Source organism: Hyla sarda, chromosome 4 (genome assembly GCF_029499605.1).
Source record: "Hyla sarda isolate aHylSar1 chromosome 4, aHylSar1.hap1, whole genome shotgun sequence".
NCBI classification, from domain to species: Eukaryota; Metazoa; Chordata; class Amphibia; order Anura; family Hylidae; genus Hyla; species Hyla sarda.
Window position 1 is genome coordinate 403964805 of NC_079192.1, and position 22150 is coordinate 403986954.

General features: G+C 43.2%; 1 protein-coding gene across 10 annotated transcripts in view; it reads left to right on the forward strand.

Moving 5' to 3' along the window:
- The window catches only part of PRR5 (proline rich 5), a 192439-nt gene extending 170911 nt beyond the window's left edge, over positions 1–21528 (forward strand). For 6 of the 10 annotated variants that reach the window (XM_056517445.1, XM_056517447.1, XM_056517446.1 and 3 more), the window contains 4 exons: positions 434–525; positions 1481–1621; positions 13236–13374; positions 20852–21528. In XM_056517445.1, the coding sequence (XP_056373420.1) occupies positions 434–525; positions 1481–1621; positions 13236–13374; positions 20852–21396 (917 nt within the window). In that variant the 3' untranslated portion in view covers positions 21397–21528. The remainder of the gene's footprint in view (positions 1–433; positions 526–1480; positions 1622–13235; positions 13375–20851) is intronic. The other 4 variants (XM_056517450.1, XM_056517453.1, XM_056517452.1 and 1 more) reach the window with 2 other exon arrangements.
- The last annotated feature ends 622 nt before the right edge of the window (positions 21529–22150 follow it).

The window sequence follows — 22150 nt, forward strand, 5'->3', positions numbered from 1 at the left end:
TAGCAGCTGTATGCTACAGAGAAAATTCTATACTTTTTGAATATCTTTTTTGTCTTGTCCACAGTGCTTTCTGCTGACACCTGATTCTCGTATCAGGAACTGTCCAGAGCAGGAGAAAATCCCCTATGCTGCTCTGGGCAGTTCCTGATACGGGCAGCAGGTGTCAACAGAGAGCACTGTGGACAAGACAAAAAAAGAAATTCAAAAAGTATAGAATTTTCTCTGTAGCATACAGCTGCTAAAAAGTACTGGAAGGGAAAATATTTTTGAATAGAAGTCATTTACAAATCTGTTTAACTTTCGGGCACCAGTTGATTAAAAAAAAAAAAAAAAATTCCAACGGAGTACCCCTTTAAGGACTGTGTACCTATATTTAATGTTTGCTAGTACTATTACTGTGGTACCATAAATAGTCCCGCTTTGTCTATTTTAGGACAAAAACTCCTTGATTCCTTAGCAGAATCCTGGGATTTCTTCTTCACCGATGTTCTGCCAATGTTACAGGCAATCTTCTACCCTGTCCAGGTAAATGACCTAAGATTCCCATCAGGAGGGTGTATTGTACGGAAGGATTTTGTCAGTTGTTCTTTTCTTCTGAAGAATAGTGGAAGTTTTGTCTTGCCAGTCAAAACCTAACTTCCATTTAGCAGGTAGTTTGGCTACGTTCACATTACGGAATCTCCACCTGGAAATATTCCGGCGGGGAGACTTCGTCTGCTGCTGATGCCAACTAAATCGGTCAGCGCTAGGACCACTCGGGCATGTGATGTCTTCATAGACGGCAATGCATTTCCAAGGGGATGTCCATCCTTTCCACTGGGTCCGATATTAAAATTTCTGGCAGTGCACACAGTGCAGCAGAATTAAAGGGGTACTCCGACCCTGAGACATCTTATCCCCTATCCAAAGGATAGAGGATAAGATGTCTCACCGCAGGGGTCCCGCCGCTGGGGACCCCCGCAATCTTGTATTCGCCACCCACCTGTTTGAGAAGCACGCCGCGGTGACAGCTCACAAATAGCCGGGTGGCGACCACGGGGTCAAGTATCGTGACGTCACGACTCCGCCCCCGTGTGATGTCACAGACTTGCATAGCGGGGGGCGATGTCACACGGGGGCGGAGACAAGACGTCACGATACTATAAGATAAGATGTCTCAGGGCCGGAGTACCCCTCTAAAGGCAACAGGAAGCTGCTGCACTGACAAGGGTATGGGAGCTGACAGCTGATTGGCTGGATGTATCTCCTCTGCTGATTGGTCCTTCAGATTATGCTGGGATTTCCCACTGTAAGAGAGGCAGATAGAGCTGCTTCATTGAGTGTGTGGGCACAGAGCTATTCTGAACCCCACAGTAAAATAGTAAGAGTTTGTACATTATATATTGGAGCTTTTTTGTCCTTTCTATGAATATTTAGCATATGTTAATAAGCTGATCTACATATTTAACATATTTAATGTACGTTGTTGTTACTTGCATAGGGGAAGGAGCCTTCCATCCGTCAGCTGGCTTTGCTGCATTTCAGAAATATAATAACCCTAAATCTTAAACTGGACGATGCCTTATCCCGCCCACGAGCTCGAGTACCTCCCTCCATCATTCAGATGCTGCTAATACTTCAGGTATCGGTATAATCCCAAACCAAAGCAAATCATTCACAAGACACCATGAATATGTCTATGACCATAAAGTGTACCATATATGTGTCACCTATACAGATATACACACACTGACCACTTTATAAGGTACACCTCTTCAATTGCTTGTTAAAGGGGTACTCCGGTGAAAGACTTTTTTTTTTGTTATCAACTGGTGCTAGAAAGTTAAACAGATTTGTAAATTACTTCTATTAAAAAATCTTAATCCTTCCAGTACTTATTAGCTGCTGAATACTACAGAGGAAATTCTTTTCTTTTTGAAACACACAGCTCTTTGCTGACATCACGAGCACAGTGCTCTCTGCTGACATCTCTGTCCATTTTAGGAACTGTCCAGAGTAAAAGGAAATCCCCATAGCAAACATATGCTGCTCTGGACAGTTCCTAAAATGGACAGAGATGTCAGCAGAGAGCACTGTGCTCGTGATGTCAGCAGAGAGCGCTGTGTTTCTAAAAGAAAATAATTTCCGCTGTAGTATTCAGCAGCTAATAAGTACAGGAAGGATTAAGATTTTTTAATAGAAGTAATTTACAAATCTGTATAACTTTCTGGCACCAGTTGATTTAAAAAAAAAAAAGTTTTTCACCGGAGTACCCCTTTAACACCAATAGTTAATCAGCCAATCACATGGCAGCAACGCAATGCAGTTAGGCATGTTGACGTGGTCAAGACAACGTGCTGAAGTTCAAACTTAGCATCAGAATGGGGAAGAAAAGGAATTTAAGTGACTTTAAAGGGGTACTCCGGTGAAAACCTTTTTTTTTTTTTTAAATCAACTGATGCCAGAAAGTTAAACAGATTTGTAAATTACTTCTATTAAAAAATCTTAATCCTTCCTGTACTTATTAGCTGCTGAATACTACAGAGGAAATTATTTTCTTTTTGAAACACAGAGCTCTTTGCTGAGATCATGACCACAGTGCTCTCTGCTGACATCACGAGCACAGTGCTCTCTACTGACATATCTGTCCGTTTTAGGAACTGTCCAGAACAGCATTTGTTTTCTATGGGGATTTCCTTTTACTCTGGACAGTTCCTAAAATGGACAGAGATGTCAGCAGAGAGCACTGTGGTCATGATGTCAGCAGAGAGCACTGTGTTTCAAACGGAAAAGAAATTCCACTGTAGTATTCAGCAGCTGATAAGTACAGGAAGGATTAAGATTTTTTAATAGAAGTAATTTACAAATCTGTTTAACTTTCTGGCACCTGTTGATTAAAAAAAAAAAAAAAAAAGAAGGTTTTCACCGGAGTACCCCTTTAAGGGTGACATAGTTATTGATGCCAGACGGGCTGGTCTGATGATTTCAGAAATGGTTAATCTACTGGGATTTTCAGCCACAACAATTTCTAGGGTTTAGAGAGAAAGGTCAGAAAATGAGAACAAATCTAGGGAGCAGCAGTTGTGTGGATGAAAATGCCTTGTTGATGTCAGAGGAGAATACGCAGACTGGTTCGAGATGTCAGAAAGACAACAGTAACCAATGGTTACAACTAAAGTCTGCAGAATACCATCACTGATCGCACAGCACGTCCAACCTTGATGCAGATGGGCTACAGCAGCGGAAGACGACACTGGATGCTAAAAACAGGAAACTGAGGCTAAAATTCACACAGGTCACCAAAAATGGACAGCGGAAGACTGGAGGAACTTTGTCTGGTCTAAAAGGCTCCATTCCAGCTTCAACATTCAGATGGCAGAGCCTGAATTTGTTGTAGACACCGTGAAAGCCTGGATCCGTTCTGCCTTGTATCAACGGTTCTCGTTGTGGTGTAATGGTGTGGGCGATATTTTTTTGGCACACTTTGGGCCCCTTCAATTGATCCTGGTATAAACACCGCAGCCTACCTGAGTACTGTTACTGACCATGTCCGTCCCTTTATGACCACACTGGACCCATCTTCTGATGATACTTCCAGCAGGATAATGCCCCATGTCACATGACATCATCTCATACAGGACAATGAGGTCACATGACATCATCTCATACAGGACAATGAGGTCACATGACATCATCTCATACAGGACAATGAGGTCACATGACATCATCTCATACAGGACAATGAGGTCACATGACTCCCATGGCCTCCACAGTCACCAGATCTCATCCAATAGATCACCGCTGGGATGTGGTGGAAACGGAGATTCTCATCATGGATCTGACAAATCTACAGCAACTGTGTGATGTCATCATGTCCATATAGAGGAACTGTGTGATGTCATCATGTCCATATGGAGGAACTGTGTGATGTCATCATGTCCATAGGGAGGAACTGTGTGATGTCATCATGTTCATATTGCGGAACTGTGTGATGTCATCATGTCCATATGGAGGAACTGTGTGATGTCATCATGTCCATATGGAGGAACTGTGTGATGTCATCATGTCCATATGGAGGAACTGTGTGATGTCATCATGTTCATATGGAGGAACTGTGTGATGTCATCATGTCCATATGGAGGAACTGTGTGATGTCATCATGTCCATATGGAAGAACTGTGTGATGTCATCATGTTCATATTGAGGAACTGTGTGATGTCATCATGTCCATATAGAGGAACTGTATGATGTCATCATGTCCATATGGAGGAACTGTGTGATGTCATCATGTCCATATGGAGGAACTGTGTGATGTCATCATGTCCATATGGAGGAACTGTGTGATGTCATCATGTTCATATTGAGGAACTGTGTGATGTCATCATGTCCATATGGAGGAACTGTGTGATGTCATCATGTCCATATGGAGGAACTGTGTGATGTCATCATGTCCATATGGAGGAACTGTGTGATGTCATCATGTTCATATTGAGGAACTGTGTGATGTCATCATGTCCATATGGAGGAACTGTGTGATGTCATCATGTCCATATGGAGGAACTGTGTGATGTCATCATGTTCATATTGAGGAACTGTGTGATGTCATCATGTCCATATGGAAGAACTGTGTGATGTCATCATGTCCATATGGAAGAACTGTGTGAGGTCATCATGTCCATATGGAGGAACTGTGTGATGTCATCATGTCTATATGGAAGAACTGTGTGATTTCATCATGTCCATATGGAAGAACTGTGTGATGTCATCATGTCCATATGGAAAAACTGTGTGATGTCATCATGTCCGTATGGAGGAAATGTGTGATGTCATCATGTCCATATGGAGGAGATGTGTGATGTCATCATGTCCATATGGAGAAATGTGTGATGTCATCATGTCCATATGGAAGAACTGTGTGATGTCATCATGTCCATATAGAGGAACTGTGTGATGTCATCATGTCCATATGGAAGAACTGTGTGATGTCATCATGTCTATATAGAGAAACTGTGTGATGTCATCATGTCCGTATGGAGGAAATGTGTGATGTCATCATGTCCATATGGAGGAGATGTGTGATGTCATCATGTCCATATGGAGAAATGTGTGATGTCATCATGTCCATATGGAAGAACTGTGTGATGTCATCATGTCCATATAGAGGAACTGTGTGATGTCATCATGTCCATAGGGAGGAACTGTGTGATGTCATCATGTTCATATTGCGGAACTGTGTGATGTCACCATGTCCATATGGAGGAACTGTGTGATGTCATCATGTCCATATGGAAGAACTGTGTGATGTCATCATGTCCATATGGAGGAACTGTGTGATGTCATCATGTCCATATAGAGGAACTGTGTGATGTCATCATGTCTATCTGGAGGAACTGTGTGATGTCATCATGTCCATATGGAGAAACTGTGTGATGTCATCATGTCCATATGGAGGAACTGTGTGATGTCATCATGTCCATATGGAAGAACTGTGTGATGTCATCATGTCCATATGGAAGAACTGTGTGATGTCATCATGTCCATATGGAATAACTGTGTGATGTCATCATGTCCATATGGAGGAACTGTGTGATGTCATCATGTCCATATGGAAGAACTGTGTGATGTCATCATGTCCATATGGAAGAACTGTGTGATGTCATCATGTCCATATGGAAGAACTGTGTGATGTCATCATGTCTATATGGAGGAACTGTGTGATGTCATCATGTCCATATGAAGGAACTGTGTGATGTCATCATGTCTATATGGAGGAACTGTGTGATGTCATCATGTCTATATGGAGGAACTGTGTGATGTCATCATGTCCATATGGAGGAACTGTGTGATGTCATCATGTCCATATAGAGGAACTGTGTGATGTCATCATGTCCATATGGAGGAACTGTGTGATGTCATCGTGTCCATATAGAGGAACTGTGTGATGTCATCATGTATATATAGAGGAACTGTGTGATGTCATCATGTCCATATGGAGGAACTGTGTGATGTCATCATGTTCATATAGAGGAACTGTGTGATGTCATCATCATGTCCATATGGACCAACATCTCTGAGGTACATTTCTAGCACCTTGTAGAAAGTATTCCACAAACAAATGAAAAAAGGGGGTCCTTCCCAGTACTAGCCAGGTGTACTTAACAAAGTGACCGGTAAGTGTGGGTCCCCGGTACTACATTACATTTTACTGAGTGTATGAGTAGGTTTTTTTTAAGGTAGTCTCCTTTAAATTTTTTCTTCCTCTTGCAACTACTCGTAATGTGACGGCTGATGACTCCCGTAAGTGCTCCTTGTACCCATAATTCCATTGATTTCTGAAGGGTATGAGTCAGGGTATCCTAAGGCTTTATTTACCTCACAGTGACTCAGTTCAGTAGATTGTCAGCAAATAAGATGCCATCAAACTGACGAACACGCGGCTCAATATCGCCTCTCATCATTATGGAGAAAACATATTTACTGAACACAATGATGTAATGCCCAAATGTAAAATATAAATTCCCCCACCCTTGTTAGTCATTGTATCACATAGGTTGCTGCTTATGTAAGGTTTATACCACAGAGAAAGAAGGGCGAATGGTTAAAGGGGTACTCCGGCCCTAAGACATCTTATCCCCTATGCAAAGGATAGGGGATAAGATGTCTGACCGCGAGGGTCCCGCCGCTGGGGACCCTCACAATCTTGCATTCGGCACCCACCTCTTTGAGCTGCACGCTGTGCTACCAGCTCACAAGCTGCCGGGTGCAGACCACGAGGCCGGAGTATCGTGATGTCACGACTCCGCCCCCGTGTCACGTCACACCCCGCCCCTGCTATGCAAGTCTATGGGAGGGGGCGTGGCGGCCGTCACGCCCCCTCGCATAGACTTGCATAGCGGGGGCGGGGCATGACATCACACGGGGAGGGAGTCGTGTCGTCACGCCCCCTTCCATAGACTTGCATAGTGGGGGCGGGGCGTGACATCACACAGGGGTGGAGTCGTGACATCACACCCCCTCCCATAGACTTGCATAGCGTGGGCGGGGTGTGACATCACACGGGGGCGGAGTCGTGACATCACAATATTCCAGCCCCTTGGTCGGCACCCGGCAGTTTGTGAGCTGGCACCGCGGCGTGCTGCTCAAAGAGGTGGGTGCCGAATGCAAGATTGCCGGGGTCCCCAGTGGAGGGACCCCCGCGGTCAGACATCTCATCCCCTATTCTTTGGATAGCGGATAAGATGTCTTAGGGCCGGATTACCCCTTTAAATTAGTACTGCAATGTAGGATAATGTATCCCCTATCCTTTGGATACGGGGTCAGCACACACCCTCCATCCTTCTTTATGGGAGAGCCGGAGATCCCGGGACTGCTATGGGATCGGCGGTCACCCTTGTTTGCCATGACACTATCAAAGCAACTACCACTTAAAGGGGTACTCCACTGGCCAGCATTCGGAACCAGACGGCCGTCACGCCCCCTCTCATAGACTTGCATTCAGGGGGTGTGGCCATGACATCACGAGGGGCATGGCCAACCCTGGCAGCGCGAAAACAGTGTTCGGAACATTTAGTTCTGAACGCTGGCCAGTGGAGTACCCCTTTAAGTGAGTTGATTGCATATAGGTTGATACAGCTCCAATTCATTCAATACTATCTGTCTAAATCCATATTCTCTTAACTCCCCCTAGGGGTGGCTGTATGTGCCAAAAATATGTAATTTACTAAATCAGAAAAACAAAGATCCTTTATAGAGATAGAATGTGAAATAACTGAGCACAGAAATAATTTAACACAGATTTTGGGACTTAAAACATTTGGCGGAGCTCTCAGCGGGGAGAGGTGGCCCATTCAAAGTGTTGCTATGGGGTCCTCGGGTTTCTCTGTAGGTCCTGTTGGAACAATTTGGCGAAAGGATCAAAGACGACTCTCATAGACCTATTGAAGCCCCTAAATAGATTAAGAAGAAATTCTTCAAATGAGATTTTCCAGCCAGTATTTTTTCATTTACTGTTCCTAGAAGGAAATATAAATCACCCATTTCTAGGAAGGGACATAGAGAAGCAAATAAGAGAAATTCGCTGTTATATAAGACCCTACTGTCTGCAGTCACATGTTCATGTTCTGGAATTTAATGGATCCCATATGTGAGCACGGATCCAAAACAAGAAGGTTTTATGTTACATGACAGTGTAAGGTGCAAAAAAGGGACAATTTACATAATCTCATAGTGTTTTATGGCCAGAAACATCTATAGAATGTGTCCACCCTATATAATTTGTACCTAACCGTGTGTACCTAATCCTGTGTTAAAGGAAAAAAAAAAAATAATAATAATATTATATATATATATAATATTAATAATAATATTGTATAATATACTTGAATATAAGCCGACCCGAATATAAGCCGAGGCCCCTAACTTCACCCCAAAAATCCAGGAAAAGTTATTGACTCGACTATAGGCCTAGGGTGGGAGATACATCATCCCACCCTGTCATCATCCAGACCCCCGTCATCATCCAGACCCCCATCAGCGTCCCTGTGCGTTGTCATCAATGCAATGTCACTAGTCCGGGCAGACCCGGAGCGCGGAGAAGAGGGCCCCCCGGTGAAAATGGACAGCCCAGAACAACTAACCCTCCCCACCGGACGGTCCCTGCACCATAGATGGCCCGGACCAGCTCACCGAGGGGAGGTGAGTAGAAAACTAAAGGGGGGGTCTGGATGATGACGAAGGCCGCAGTGGTCTTCAACCTACGGACCTCCAGAGGTTTCAAAACTACAACTCCCAGCATGCCCGGACAGCCGATGGCTGTCCGGGCATGCTGGGAGTTGTAGTTTTTCAACATCTGGAGGTCCGCAGGTTGAAGACCACTGAGAAGGGATTGACAGGCAGAGAGTTCACTCGACTATAAGCTGAATTGTGCTGAAAAAAAAAAAAATTTAAAAAGAATAGTAATAACGATAATAGTAATAATAATAATAATAATGATAATAATAGTAGTAATAATAATAGTAATAATAATAATGATAATAATAGTAATAGTAATGATGATAATAGTAATAATAATGATAGTAATAATAATAAAAAATTGTTTCAAATTTTTCCGGGCTCTGTGTGCGTTAAGCCTGCATGGTGGCACTTGTAGTCCCTATGGCGCCTTATTACAGAATCATAGGCCCATCATGTCATCGTTGTAACATGGAATCTAATGGAACACACGACTCTGTGTTGAACGCATTATGTAACCCTATACATGAGCCCTAAGAGTAAATGGGCACTACACAAATTTTCTGCGGATTTTCTGCGCATACATTTGCACGCCAAATCTGCAGCAGATTACATTACCAGCACAGTGGATGTGATTTTTAAATTTCCATTACATACAGCGGAAATTTCCCTGACTGAAGGTCAATTAATGTGGCGCAATTTCTGATCCTCTGAAAGCAATTGGAAAGATCAAATCCTCAGCATTTACACACTAAATTACCATCTAGTTCACCGCAAAATGAGCACAAATTTTTCACATCGGGTTGCTGTGGATTTTTCCCTAAAGTAAACTGTCTAGAATACATTTACACACACACACACAGTGGTCTCCTGTAGGGGGCCCCGGCTACTTAAAGGGTACCTCTCATGATCTTGTTATATTTTATTATCCTCCAAGTTCACTGTCCCCTTCCTGATAATCCACCCCCTGCCTTTATTTTTATTATTATTTAGTTTTCTACCTTGATATTGCTCTGTATTTTCTGCTCAGTCTCAGCCAAATTCACACTGGGAAGGGGCGTTCCCCAGCAGGTGTGACATTATCTGAAGCCATACAGGGGAGAACTTCCTCCCTCACTCTGCTACACACAGCCCAGAGCAGTTCAGTGTGAGATGAGCTATGATTGGCTAAGGCTGCACCCTATTTGCCTACCCTATTTGCCTTGAATAATAGATCTTTCCATTACCCAAATAATGTGAGATCTATCAATTAAAGGGGTACTTCGCTGCTCAGCGTTTGGAACAAACTTTTCCGAACGCTGGAGCTGGTGCTGGGAGTTTGTGACGTTATAGCCCCTCCCCATTGTGATGTCATGCCCCGCCCCCTCAATGCAAGTCTATGGGAGGGGGCTATGATGGCAGCGGAGTACCCCTTTAAGTCTGGTGGGGTGTGCAGAATGCCGCCGGGGACTATCCTGATGACTCATGGATCGGGCAGCATCAAGGTGATAACAAGTTCCCTTAAAGACTGTAAAGGTTATCTTCCCATATTGAGACACTATGAAGGGACAGCCCACAGCCGGACAGCAAAAGATGCATGAACTGTATCAATAAGCCTCTATGCATGAGTGAGCCTCCTACTACATCTGGTGCATCTTACTCCAGTGTTCTTTTCTGTTAGACTGGCAGGTGATACTTTGCTTTCCATACACCCCTACCCCATGTGTCCTATATAGACATAGAATAACCTGGAAACACAACTTTGTTTCTATGAACATGAATCTAATAGAAGTGACCAATGGGTGTAGGTGCTTTACATATACTGATGACCTTTCACTTTGGCAACGGCCATTGGATCCTACCATGACCCTTCATTGATTTATTGATCTTACCCACTGACCTGTCTCTGCAACCAACAAGTTGAAAACATAAATATAGAATATCCCTTTTCTATTTCAATATATATATTAGAATTGCCTTTCCTATAATTGATCTTTACTAGGACCTTAAAGCTTACATGTCAGATCCAACAATTTTTTTTCTTTTATATATATATATATATATATATATATATATATATATATATATATATATTACTCTGTACCTAATCCTGACCATGTACATCTAATTTGTATGTGTCTAGAACCTTTTTTTTTTTAATAACACTTTGTATCTCACTAGTCTGAATTCCACTCCAAGGGAGGGGGCGTGGCCTCACTGTGCAAGTCTCCGCCCCCCTCCCTCAGCATGTCCACACTGTCAGGGCATGATGGGAGTTGTAGTTTCAGACAGTTTACTGTACCCTAAACCTCCGCCCGCTATGCCCGCCCCGCTCCTCCGGGCTCTCAGCAGCAGCGTTGTTCAGGGGTCGGCAGCTCCTGCGGGGGTGTCCTCTGCCCGCTCAGCCTGACCAGGAGATTTAGCCCCGGACATCCGCAACACTGTAAAGGACACACCCGGACGACGGTGTGTCTGGCTGCGGTGTTGGGCGTCAGTGTCTGGGGTTCGGCGTTATCCTGGGGTCGGCAGTGTCCGGGGGTCGGTAGTCGGCAGCCCCCCTCCCCTAAACATATATAAACATACTACCATGCGGTGGATGCTCGGGACGTGGGGTGATGCCGATGCACCACGAGCCTTCCTCATCCTGCTCAGAGGTCTGTGCTCGCTCTCAGCGCTGGACCTGCTGTCAATCAGAGGATGGGTCCATGACGTAGGCGATGACCACTGGACACGGCAGACTGGTATGTGTCCAAGCATGGAGGGGGGGACCCCTAGTTGACTGGCTTTTTCACCCTGAATTAGTAAACATTTTCTAATGAAAGCAATTGCAAAACCTATTGGTTTTGCATACTTTACAACATATTAAGATTTTTTTGTATCTGACAGTGCCCATTTAAAGGTAATTTTCCCATAATAAGCCACTATTAGTCATATATAAATTTTTCCCAAAGGATCCATCAGATGTGTGTTTTCTATGACTTCTCCCTAATGGAAAAGTACTGTAACTCTGAAAGTTTGTGTTTCTTAGCGACACGTCGGTCACAAGGAAGGATTACCATCGAAAAGCTTCTAAATTATCCAGGGATAAGATTTACGGATTGCAGTTTTTTGAAAGCGGAAGGATCAGAGATTTTTACACAGGGGAAACATTCATGAAACCTTTGGTGGGCATTGCCCAAAACCCCACAACGAGTCTACCTGTTATTCAAGTTCAGGGTTATCATATTTACATTATTATGTTAATAGAAACGGAGAAGAGCACTGACCAGAGTAGATGTCTTCTAGATCTTCATAACAAGGATCGGAGCTGCGGGACTACATGGATAGACATTATCGAGGGCGCTCAGATGCTACCACTGTTTCGCGCTTAATGATGCACATTGTTCTGGCCTCTTGGAGGCCAGAAAAAGTGTGTCATTTTGCATGAAACGGTCATAGGAGACTCTTGGTGAGTGACTCTTAATTCTGGCTCGTAGAGTAGATGTCTTCTAGATCTTCATTACGAGGATGAGAGCTGTGGGATGGCATGAAAAGACCTTATCGAGGGCACTCAGAGACTACGACCGTTTCGTGCTTAATGATGCACTTCTTCCGGCCTCTTCGAAGCCGGAAGAAGTACATCATTATGCACAAAACGGTAGTAGGTGACTCTTTATAGGCGACTCTTAATTCTGGCTCACAGAGTAGATGTCTTCTAGATCTTCATTATGAGGACCAAAGCTGTTGGATGGCATGAAAAGACGTTATGGAGGGCACTCAGAGACTACGAACGTTTCGTGCTGAACAATGCACTTCTTCCAGCCTCGAAGAGGCCGGAAGAAGTACGTCATTGCGCACAAAATGGTAGTAGGTGACTCTTTATAGGCGACTCTTAAAGGAGAACTCCAGAATATAAAAATTGTCCTCCATACTGCCGGCAGAAAGTCAGTAAAGATGTACATACCTTCCTTTGCTCCCCCGGGGCCACCGGTAACCCGCTTCGGTCTCCGCCGCGATCCTCTTCCTGGTTGACAGTGGTCGGCGAGTCATACTGCACTCAGCCAATCGAGGCCGGAAGAAGTGCATCATTAAGCACGAAACGGTCATAGTCTCTGAGTGCCCTCGATAACGTCTTTTCATGTCATCCCACAGCTCTGATCCTAGTAGACATTTACTCTATGAGCCAGAATTAAAGGAAGAAGTACGTCATTACGCACGAAACGGTAGTAGATGACTCTTTATAGGCAACTCTTAATTCTGGCTCATAGAGTAGATGTCTTCTAGATCTTCTTTACGAGGATCAAAGCTGTGGGATGGCATGAAAAGACATTATGGAGGGCACTCAGAGACTACGACCGTTTCATGCTTAATGATGCACTTCTTCCGGCCTCCAAGAGGCCGGAAGAAGTATGTCATTACGCACGAAACGGTAGTATGTGACTCTTTATAGGCTGTTAATTCTGGCTCATAGAGTAGGACACTTCTACTTGCTGACATGTCCACTTTGAGGCAGCTTTTTGTTTGTTCTCTCATGTGATCTTTTTTTTTTTTTTCTCCATATTTTCTAGGGTGTCCATGAGTCGAAGGGGGTGTCGGAAGAATATCTTAACCTGGAACAACTTATACAGAAGGTGGTCTCTCCATACCTTGGTACATACGGGTTGTACTCTAGTGACGCTCCATTCACCCATTCCTCCTGTATCTTGGGTATGTGTGGGGCAGTTTTGCACTTCACACACTGAGACACTCGCTACTCGGCAGAATCTTTGCATGATATATATTATAGTTCACATAAAAATAGTTTTTTTTTTACCTAATCGACCAATCAGTAAGTAGGATCATTGCCAAAAACATAGCTATAGGTTAGTGAAGGTGGAACACATCCGAGGCCTCTTGGGGCTGAGTAGTGATGAGCAGCAGGGGCCATATTCGAATTTTGCAATATTTCGCGAATATATTGATTATTGTTCGTCCTATGTTCGCGAAATTCGCATATTCACTATGTTCGTTTACTTTTTTTTTCCCATGCGAAAATTTGCATAAAAATTTGCATGTGAAAAAAAAAAAAATAGGAATATTCGTCTTTACGAATAGATAGCACTATATTCTAAATATTCGCTAAATCGCAAAGTGGCGATATTCGTTAGAGATGAGCGAACTTACAGTAAATTCGATTCGTCATGAACTTCTCAGCTCGGCAGTTGATGACTTTTCCTGCGTAAATTAGTTCAACCTTCAGGTGCTCCGGTGGGCTGGAAAAGGTGGATACATTCCTAGGAAAGAGTCTCCTAGGACTGTATCCACCTTTTCCAGCCCACGGGAGCACCTGAATGCTGAACTAATTTATGCAGGAAAAGTTATCAACTGCAGAGCCGAGAAGTTCGTGACGAATCGAATTTACTGTAAGTTCGCTCATCTCTAATATTCGTGATAGAAATTTGCATTACGAATATTCGTGTTCAACACCAATGTTTAGAACTGCAGATGCGCAACCTGGTGGTTGTAAGTGGTTATAGCACCCCAGTGGTGCTTATGTGTCAGTATTTACTGTAGGTCTCACATTCGGTTCATGAACCAGAGAGCTCAGGATGAGTAGATATGTATAGCTCCAGTATATACATTGGACCCACAGTATGGTGATGAGGAGTAGCTGTGGATCGTGTGTTACAGAAGGTTAGACTCAGTCACAGGTGATGACTTCTCCTACTGGCGTCCTTCTCTTTCCTTTTCTTCTCTATCCGGACAGGCAGCCATGATGACATCTAACTAGTTCTCTTTTCTATGCAGAGTTTGTTGCCCAAATGTATTTATACTGTGTCCTTGACTATAATGCTGCCACACACCGTGTCCCTGATTATAAAACTGCCACATACTGTGCTCCTGAATATATCCCTGCGTCACACTGTACCCATTAAAGGGGTATTCCAGGAAAAAACTCTATTTTTAATATACACTGGCTCCAGAAAGTTAAACAGATTTGTAAATTACTTCTATTAAAAGAATCTTAATCTTTCCAGTAATTATCAGCTGCTGAAGTTGAGTTGTTCTTTTCTGTCCGGCAACAGTGCTATGGGGATTTGCTTCTATTCTGGACAGTTCCTGAGACACGTGTCATCAGAGAGCACTTACACAGAAAAGAACAACTCAACTTCTCAGCTCATAAGTGCTGAACGGGTTAAGATTTTTTAAATAGAAGTACCGTAATTTACAAGTTTGTTTAACTTTCTGGAGCCAGTTGATATATATAAAAAAAGTTTTTCCTGGATAACTCCTTTAATATAATTGTAGAATAAACTGTGCCCCTGAAGTGAATAATTATGGCCACTTTACTTGTCCCGGCATCTGCGCTGCTATGCTGCTATGCCTCCTCTGACCAAGCCTAGCTACAGTAAAATGATGAATATAATATTTCCACACACTGTGTCCCTAAATATGTTCTACGTCCTACAGAATATACTGCCACACACTGTGTTCCCTGAATATAATACTACCACACACTGTGTTCCCTGAATAATATACTGCCACACACTGTGTTCCCTGAATATAATACTACCACACACTGTGTTCCCTGAATAATATACTGCCACACACTGTGTTCCCTGAATAATATACTGCCACACACTGTGTTCCCTGAATAATATACTGCCACACGCTGTGTTCCCTGAATAATATACTGCCACACGCTGTGTTCCCTGAATAATATACTGCCACACGCTGTGTTCCCTGAATAATATACTGCCACACGCTGTGTTCCCTGAATAATATACTGCCACACACTGTGTTCCCTGAATAATATACTGACACACACTGTGTTCCCTGAATAATATACTGACACACACTGTGTTCCCTGAATAATATACTGCCACACACTGTGTTCCCTGAATAATATACTGCCTCACACTGTGTTCCCTGAATAATATACTGCCACACACTGTGTTTCCTGAATAATATACTGCCACACACTGTGTTGCCTGAATAATATACTGCCACACACTGTGTTCCCTGAATAATATACTGCCACACACTGTGTTCCCTGAATATAATACTGCCACACACTGTGTTCCCTGAATAATATACTGCCACACACTGTGTTCCCTGAATAATATACTGCCACACACTGTGTTCCCTGAATAATATACTGCCACACACTGTGTTCCCTGAATAATATACTGCCACACACTGTGTTCCCTGAATAATATACTGCCACACACTGTGTTCCCTGAATAATATACTGACACACATTGTGTTCCCTGAATAATATACTGACACACACTGTGCCTCTGAATAATATACTGCCACACACTGTGTTCCCTGAATAATATACTGCCACACACTGTGTTCCCTGAATAATATACTGACACACACTGTGTTCCCTGAATAATATACTGACACACACTGTGTTCCCTGAATAATATAATGACACACATTGTGTTCCCTGAATAATATACTGACACACACTGTGTTCCCTGAATAATATACTGACACACATTGTGTTCCCTGAATAATATACTGCCACACACTGTGTTTCCTGAATAATATACTGCCACACACTGTGTTCCCTGAATAATATACTGCCACACGCTGTGTTCCCTGAATAATATACTGCCACACGCTGTGTTCCCTGAATAATATACTGCCACACGCTGTGTTCCCTGAATAATATACTGCCACACGCTGTGTTCCCTGAATAATATACAATACTGCCGCACACTGTGTTTCCTGAATAATATACTGCCACACACTGTTTCCTGAATAATATACTGCCACACACTGTGTTCCCTGAATAATATACTGCCACACACTGTGCCTCTGAATAATATACTGCCACACACTGTGTTCCCTGAATAATATACTGCCACACACTGTGTTCCCTGAATAATATACTGCCACACACTGTGCCTCTGAATAATATACTGCCACACACTGTGTTCCCTGAATAATATACTGCCACACACTGTGTTCCCTGAATAATATACTGCCACACACTGTGTTCCCTGAATAATATACTGCCACACACTGTGTTCCCTGAATAATATACTGCCACACACTGTGTTCCCTGAATAATATACTGCCACACACTGTGTTCCCTGAATAATATACTGCCACACACTGTGCCTCTGAATAATATACTGCCACACACTGTGTTCCCTGAATAATATACTGCCACACACTGTGTTCCCTGAATAATATACTGCCACACACTGTGTTCCCTGAATAATATACTGCCACACACTGTGTTCCCTGAATAATATACTGCCACACACTGTGTTCCCTGAATAATATACTGCCACACACTGTGTTCCCTGAATAATATACTGCCACACACTGTGTTCCCTGAATAATATACTGCCACACACTGTGTTCCCTGAATAATATACTGCCACACACTGTGTTCCCTGAATAATATACTGCCACACACTGTGTTCCCTGAATAATATACTGCCACACACTGTGTTCCCTGAATAATATACTGACACACATTGTGTTCCCTGAATAATATACTGACACACACTGTGCCTCTGAATAATATACTGCCACACACTGTGTTCCCTGAATAATATACTGACACACACTGTGTTCCCTGAATAATATACTGACACACACTGTGTTCCCTGAATAATATAATGACACACATTGTGTTCCCTGAATAATATACTGACACACACTGTGCCTCTGAATAATATACTGCCACACACTGTGTTCCCTGAATAATATACTGACACACACTGTGTTCCCTGAATAATATACTGACACACATTGTGTTCCCTGAATAATATACTGCCACACACTGTGTTTCCTGAATAATATACTGCCACACACTGTGTTCCCTGAATAATATACTGCCACACGCTGTGTTCCCTGAATAATATACTGCCACACGCTGTGTTCCCTGAATAATATACTGCCACACGCTGTGTTCCCTGAATAATATACTGCCACACGCTGTGTTCCCTGAATAATATACAATACTGCCGCACACTGTGTTTCCTGAATAATATACTGCCACACACTGTTTCCTGAATAATATACTACCACACACTGTGTACCCTGAATAATATACTGCCACACACTGTGTTCCCTGAATAATATACTACCACACACTGTGTTTCCTGAATAATATACTGCCACACACTGTGTACCCTGAATAATATACTGCCACACACTGTACCTCCTGAATATAATACTGCCACATGCTGTGCTATCTAAATTTATTACTACCACACTGTGCCCTTGAATATAATACTGCCACACACTGTACCTCTGAATATAATACTGCTACACTGTACTCCTGTATATAATATTGCCACACAGTGTACCCCTGAATGTTATACTGCTATATACTGTGCTCCCTGAATATAATACTGCTACATGCTGTACCCTTAAATATAATTCTGCCACACACTGTGTCCCTGACTATAACTTTATCCTTACCCAAAAGCTGATACAGGCAGATTTACAAAGCTTCATTGATATAAATCCATCCACTGTGGTATATAAGTATATTAGAGATGAACGAACTTACAGTAAATTTGATTCGTCACGAACTTCTCGGCTCGGCGGTTGCTGAATTTTCCTGCATAAATTAGTTCAGCTTTCCGGTGCTCCGGTGGGCTGGAAAAGGTGGATACAGTCCCAGGAAAGAGTCTCCTAGGACTGTATCCACCTTTTCCAGCCCACGGGAGCACCGAAAAGCTGAACTAATTTATGCAGGATAAGTCATCAACTGCCGAGCCGAGAAGTTCGTGACGAATCGAATTTACTGTAAGTTCGCTCATCTCTAATGTATATGTGTGTGTGTGTGTGTGTCTATAGTGACTGCAATAATTATCATTTAGTATTTTTTTATTTAATTTTTTATTTGGTATTTGCTGCCACCTGGTGTCCATTGTGAGTAGTTACACATCCCATGCTATTAGTGTAGCATACAGGTCTAGTATGCAGAGGAGACGCATGAAGCTGAGCCCTGGTGCGTAATGCGACCCTAAGGATCTTCTGTCACATTATTCTGTATAAATGTTACAGATTTATGCATTTTTTAATTTTTTGATCTAATGAAATTAAACTGAAAAAAGGAAGCTAACTTGGAAATTGACCTGTAAATCAATAATAAATAAATAAATAAAAATGTAAAAAAAACTGCTACTGTTTAGTGCAACAGCTCCTGTGCAGAACTATATATGACTGAATGGTCGACAGACACAGACAAGAAATCCAAGAAATGGAAGGAAAGGGATTAGAGCACAACTGTGGAATCAGACTACAAATGTTTTATTTGTAGTCTGTATCCATGACAACATATAGGCAAAAGTGCTGTATACACAGTACAACAGAAGAGTGTTTAAACAAAACTATTAGCAAAGTGTTAGAAGAAACCTATTGTTAGAAGTGTATTAAAGGGTTTATACAGGAAAAAACTTATATATATATATATATATATATATATATATATATATATATATAGAGAGAGAGAGAGAGAGAGAGATAGATAGATAGATAGATAGATATCAACTGGCTCCAGAAAGTTAAACAGATTTGTAAATTACTTCTATTAAAAAATCTTAATCCTTTCAGTACTTATGAGCTTCTGAAGTTAAGGTTGTTCTTTTCTGTCTAAGTGCTCTCTGATGACACGTGTCTAGGGAACTGCACAGAGTAGAAGAGGTTTGTTATGGGGATTTACTTCTAAACTGGCCGGTTCCCGAGACACGTGTCATCAGAGAGCACTTAGACAGAAAAGAACAACTCAACTTCAGCAGCTCATAAGTACTGAAAGGATTAAGATTTTTTTAATAGAAGTAATTTACAAATCTGTTTAACTTTCTGGAGCCAGTTGAGATATATATATATATAAAAGGTTTTTTTCCTGGAATACCCCTTTAACTTCTCTGGAAAGGGATGTGTGAATCGGCACTGATATAACTATTGAATATGACCGCAAACTCTTAGAAGCAACTTAATAAGTGTTGTATGGTGTAGATGGTATTCTAAGGCTGCATTCCCACCTCGTTTTTACAGTACGGGTGCCGGATCCGGCTGGGGGAGGGGAAAACCTGGCACTCCCTTACCCCAGCAGGACTGGTGCTGAACTCCATTTACTTTAATAAGCCGACCGGAGTCAAACGGTGACTCCGGTCGGCTCATTTTTTACCTGTACCCCGTTTCCTGACCGGACCTAAAGCCGTACTATACTACGGTTTTAGGTCTGGTGACAAAACCGGATACGGGTCAAAAATGAGCAGACCAGAGTCACCGTTTGACTCCGGTCGGCTCATTAAAGTAAATGGAGTTCAGCGCCGGTCCGGCTGGGGTACGGGAGCGCCGGTTTTCCCCTCCCCCAGCCGGAATCGGCACCTGTACTGTAAAAACGAGATGTGAATGCAGCCTTAGTTCCAAGACTGGAAGGTAGACAATGGGCGACTAAGCCTTTGAACTAGGGATCGACCGATTATCGGTTTGACCGATAATCGCAATTTTGGACATTATCAGTATCGGCAATTACCTTGCCGATATGCCGATAATGCCCCGACCCCCGCCTATCGCCGCCGCTGCCCTCCCATTGCCTCCCCCCATCCCCATTGTTATAATTACCTGTTCCCGGGGTCCGCGATCCTTCTGGCTCCTGCGCTGTTGCTGTGCGCTGCACTGCGTAATTACGAGTGACGTCCCCAACACGACATCACAGTCAGTACGCACAGTGACAGCGCAGGACGCCGACGGAGCCAGAAGGATTGCGGACCCCCGGGAACAGGTAATTATAACACCGGGGATGGGGGGAGGCGATGGGGCAGCGGTGGTATGTGGGCAGAGGATGGGGGGGAGGCGATGGGGCAACTGTGGTGGTTAGACTCAGGACAGGCAGGGGGAGAGAAACGGGCAGCGGCGGCGGTATCTGGCACGGCAAAAGCCGCTGTAGTTCATTGATTTAAAGTGCCTGCTTTAAATCATTGATCTGCAACGACTTCTGCCCCGTCGGGGGTTGAAATAGCCGATAACTTATACCGAAATATCGGTATAAGTTATCGGCTATCGGCCTGAAAGGTGACAGATTATCGGTATCGGCCCTAAAAAATCCATATCGGTGTATCCCTACTGCGAACTAAGTTACCGCTTGAGTGCTCTGTTACTTTCTTTCTTCTTGGTATCTTGGATGTCTGACGATTGTATTATTTTGTGTCCTTTATAGAGAAACGCATGTTCAGACGTTGTCCCAAATCTGGTGAAATCATCACTAAGAATCCAGTGGTGAGATCCAAGAGCTACAACAATCCATTGCTGACCCCGGTAGCCGAGTACGAAATAGAAAACCATACATCCAATGGGACTGGAATCAGAAGACACTCAGTATCGGAGATGACCTCACTTCTGGAGATGCAGGGATACTCCAATCTAACCACCATTCTGGACTCAAGCTCCAAACTCTCAATGTCCACTGCCAAACCACAAGCCACGGGGGAGCTGGAGCATCCAGCCGTGGGCAATGGACAGTTTCCTTCAATGCATAACAACAGTGAACCTCAACAAGGACTGTTCCACAGCACAAGCTCCAGGGAGGATATAGCCAGAGACTCCACTTTGATTCCGGCCCCATCTTCCAGCCCAGAGACAATTGTTGACCAGATCTTAGAATCCATAGACTCCGACTCGGAAGGAATTTTCATTGATTTCGGAATAGGTTGTGCCAAATCTTCAGGATACACCATGGATGTCGGACGGCAAAGCCTTGTATAATAATCTTCTTTTACTTTCTTCTTTCTTTTCACTTCGGGTTTACAATGAGTTGAAGGTTTCCATTGGCCTCATGTCTATTGATTTCTCTACATTTTTTTTCCCGGTTTCCATTAAATGTATGATACATTTCTGGTTTAATTTTGGTCTCTGAATGATAACAGGTGGCAATGGACCTCCCAGATTTACAAAACAGGAAGGGTAAACTATTTTTGGTGTCGGGGTGTGAGGTGCAGGGTAGATGTTAAAACCCAAGGGGCAGATATTATTAACGCCTTCTTGTCGTGATGCCAGGGTGTGGTTTAGCCTTAACCACCGTAAGGTAATACCGCTGGTCCTGGGCTAGGCACGGGGGCAATGAAGACACCGACCCCAAGTTACAGACAAACGGTAGCTTTACTGAGGGTAGACAGATGACACAGTCTATGCAGTACAGCTTATATCCCAAGGAGGTGACCAGTGACACAGGGACCTCGCAGGCTTGATGGGACTTGCATTAGTTAAGGTGCGTTCACACTGAGTAATTCAAGAGGAATTCACGAGGAATAATTTCAGTAAGGAAATTGTTCCCTTCTCCATCAAGCGGAATTCGAGTGGAATTTCCATGCGGAAATGAAGAGGAATGAAGGAGGAGGCTATTTAGTCTACTTTTCTGAATTCCGCTCGAAAACGATGTCGGGCAGAATTTTTTTTTTACCATTGACTTCTATTGGATTCTGCTAGCGGATTCCGCTTGAAGGATGAACATGTTCTTTCT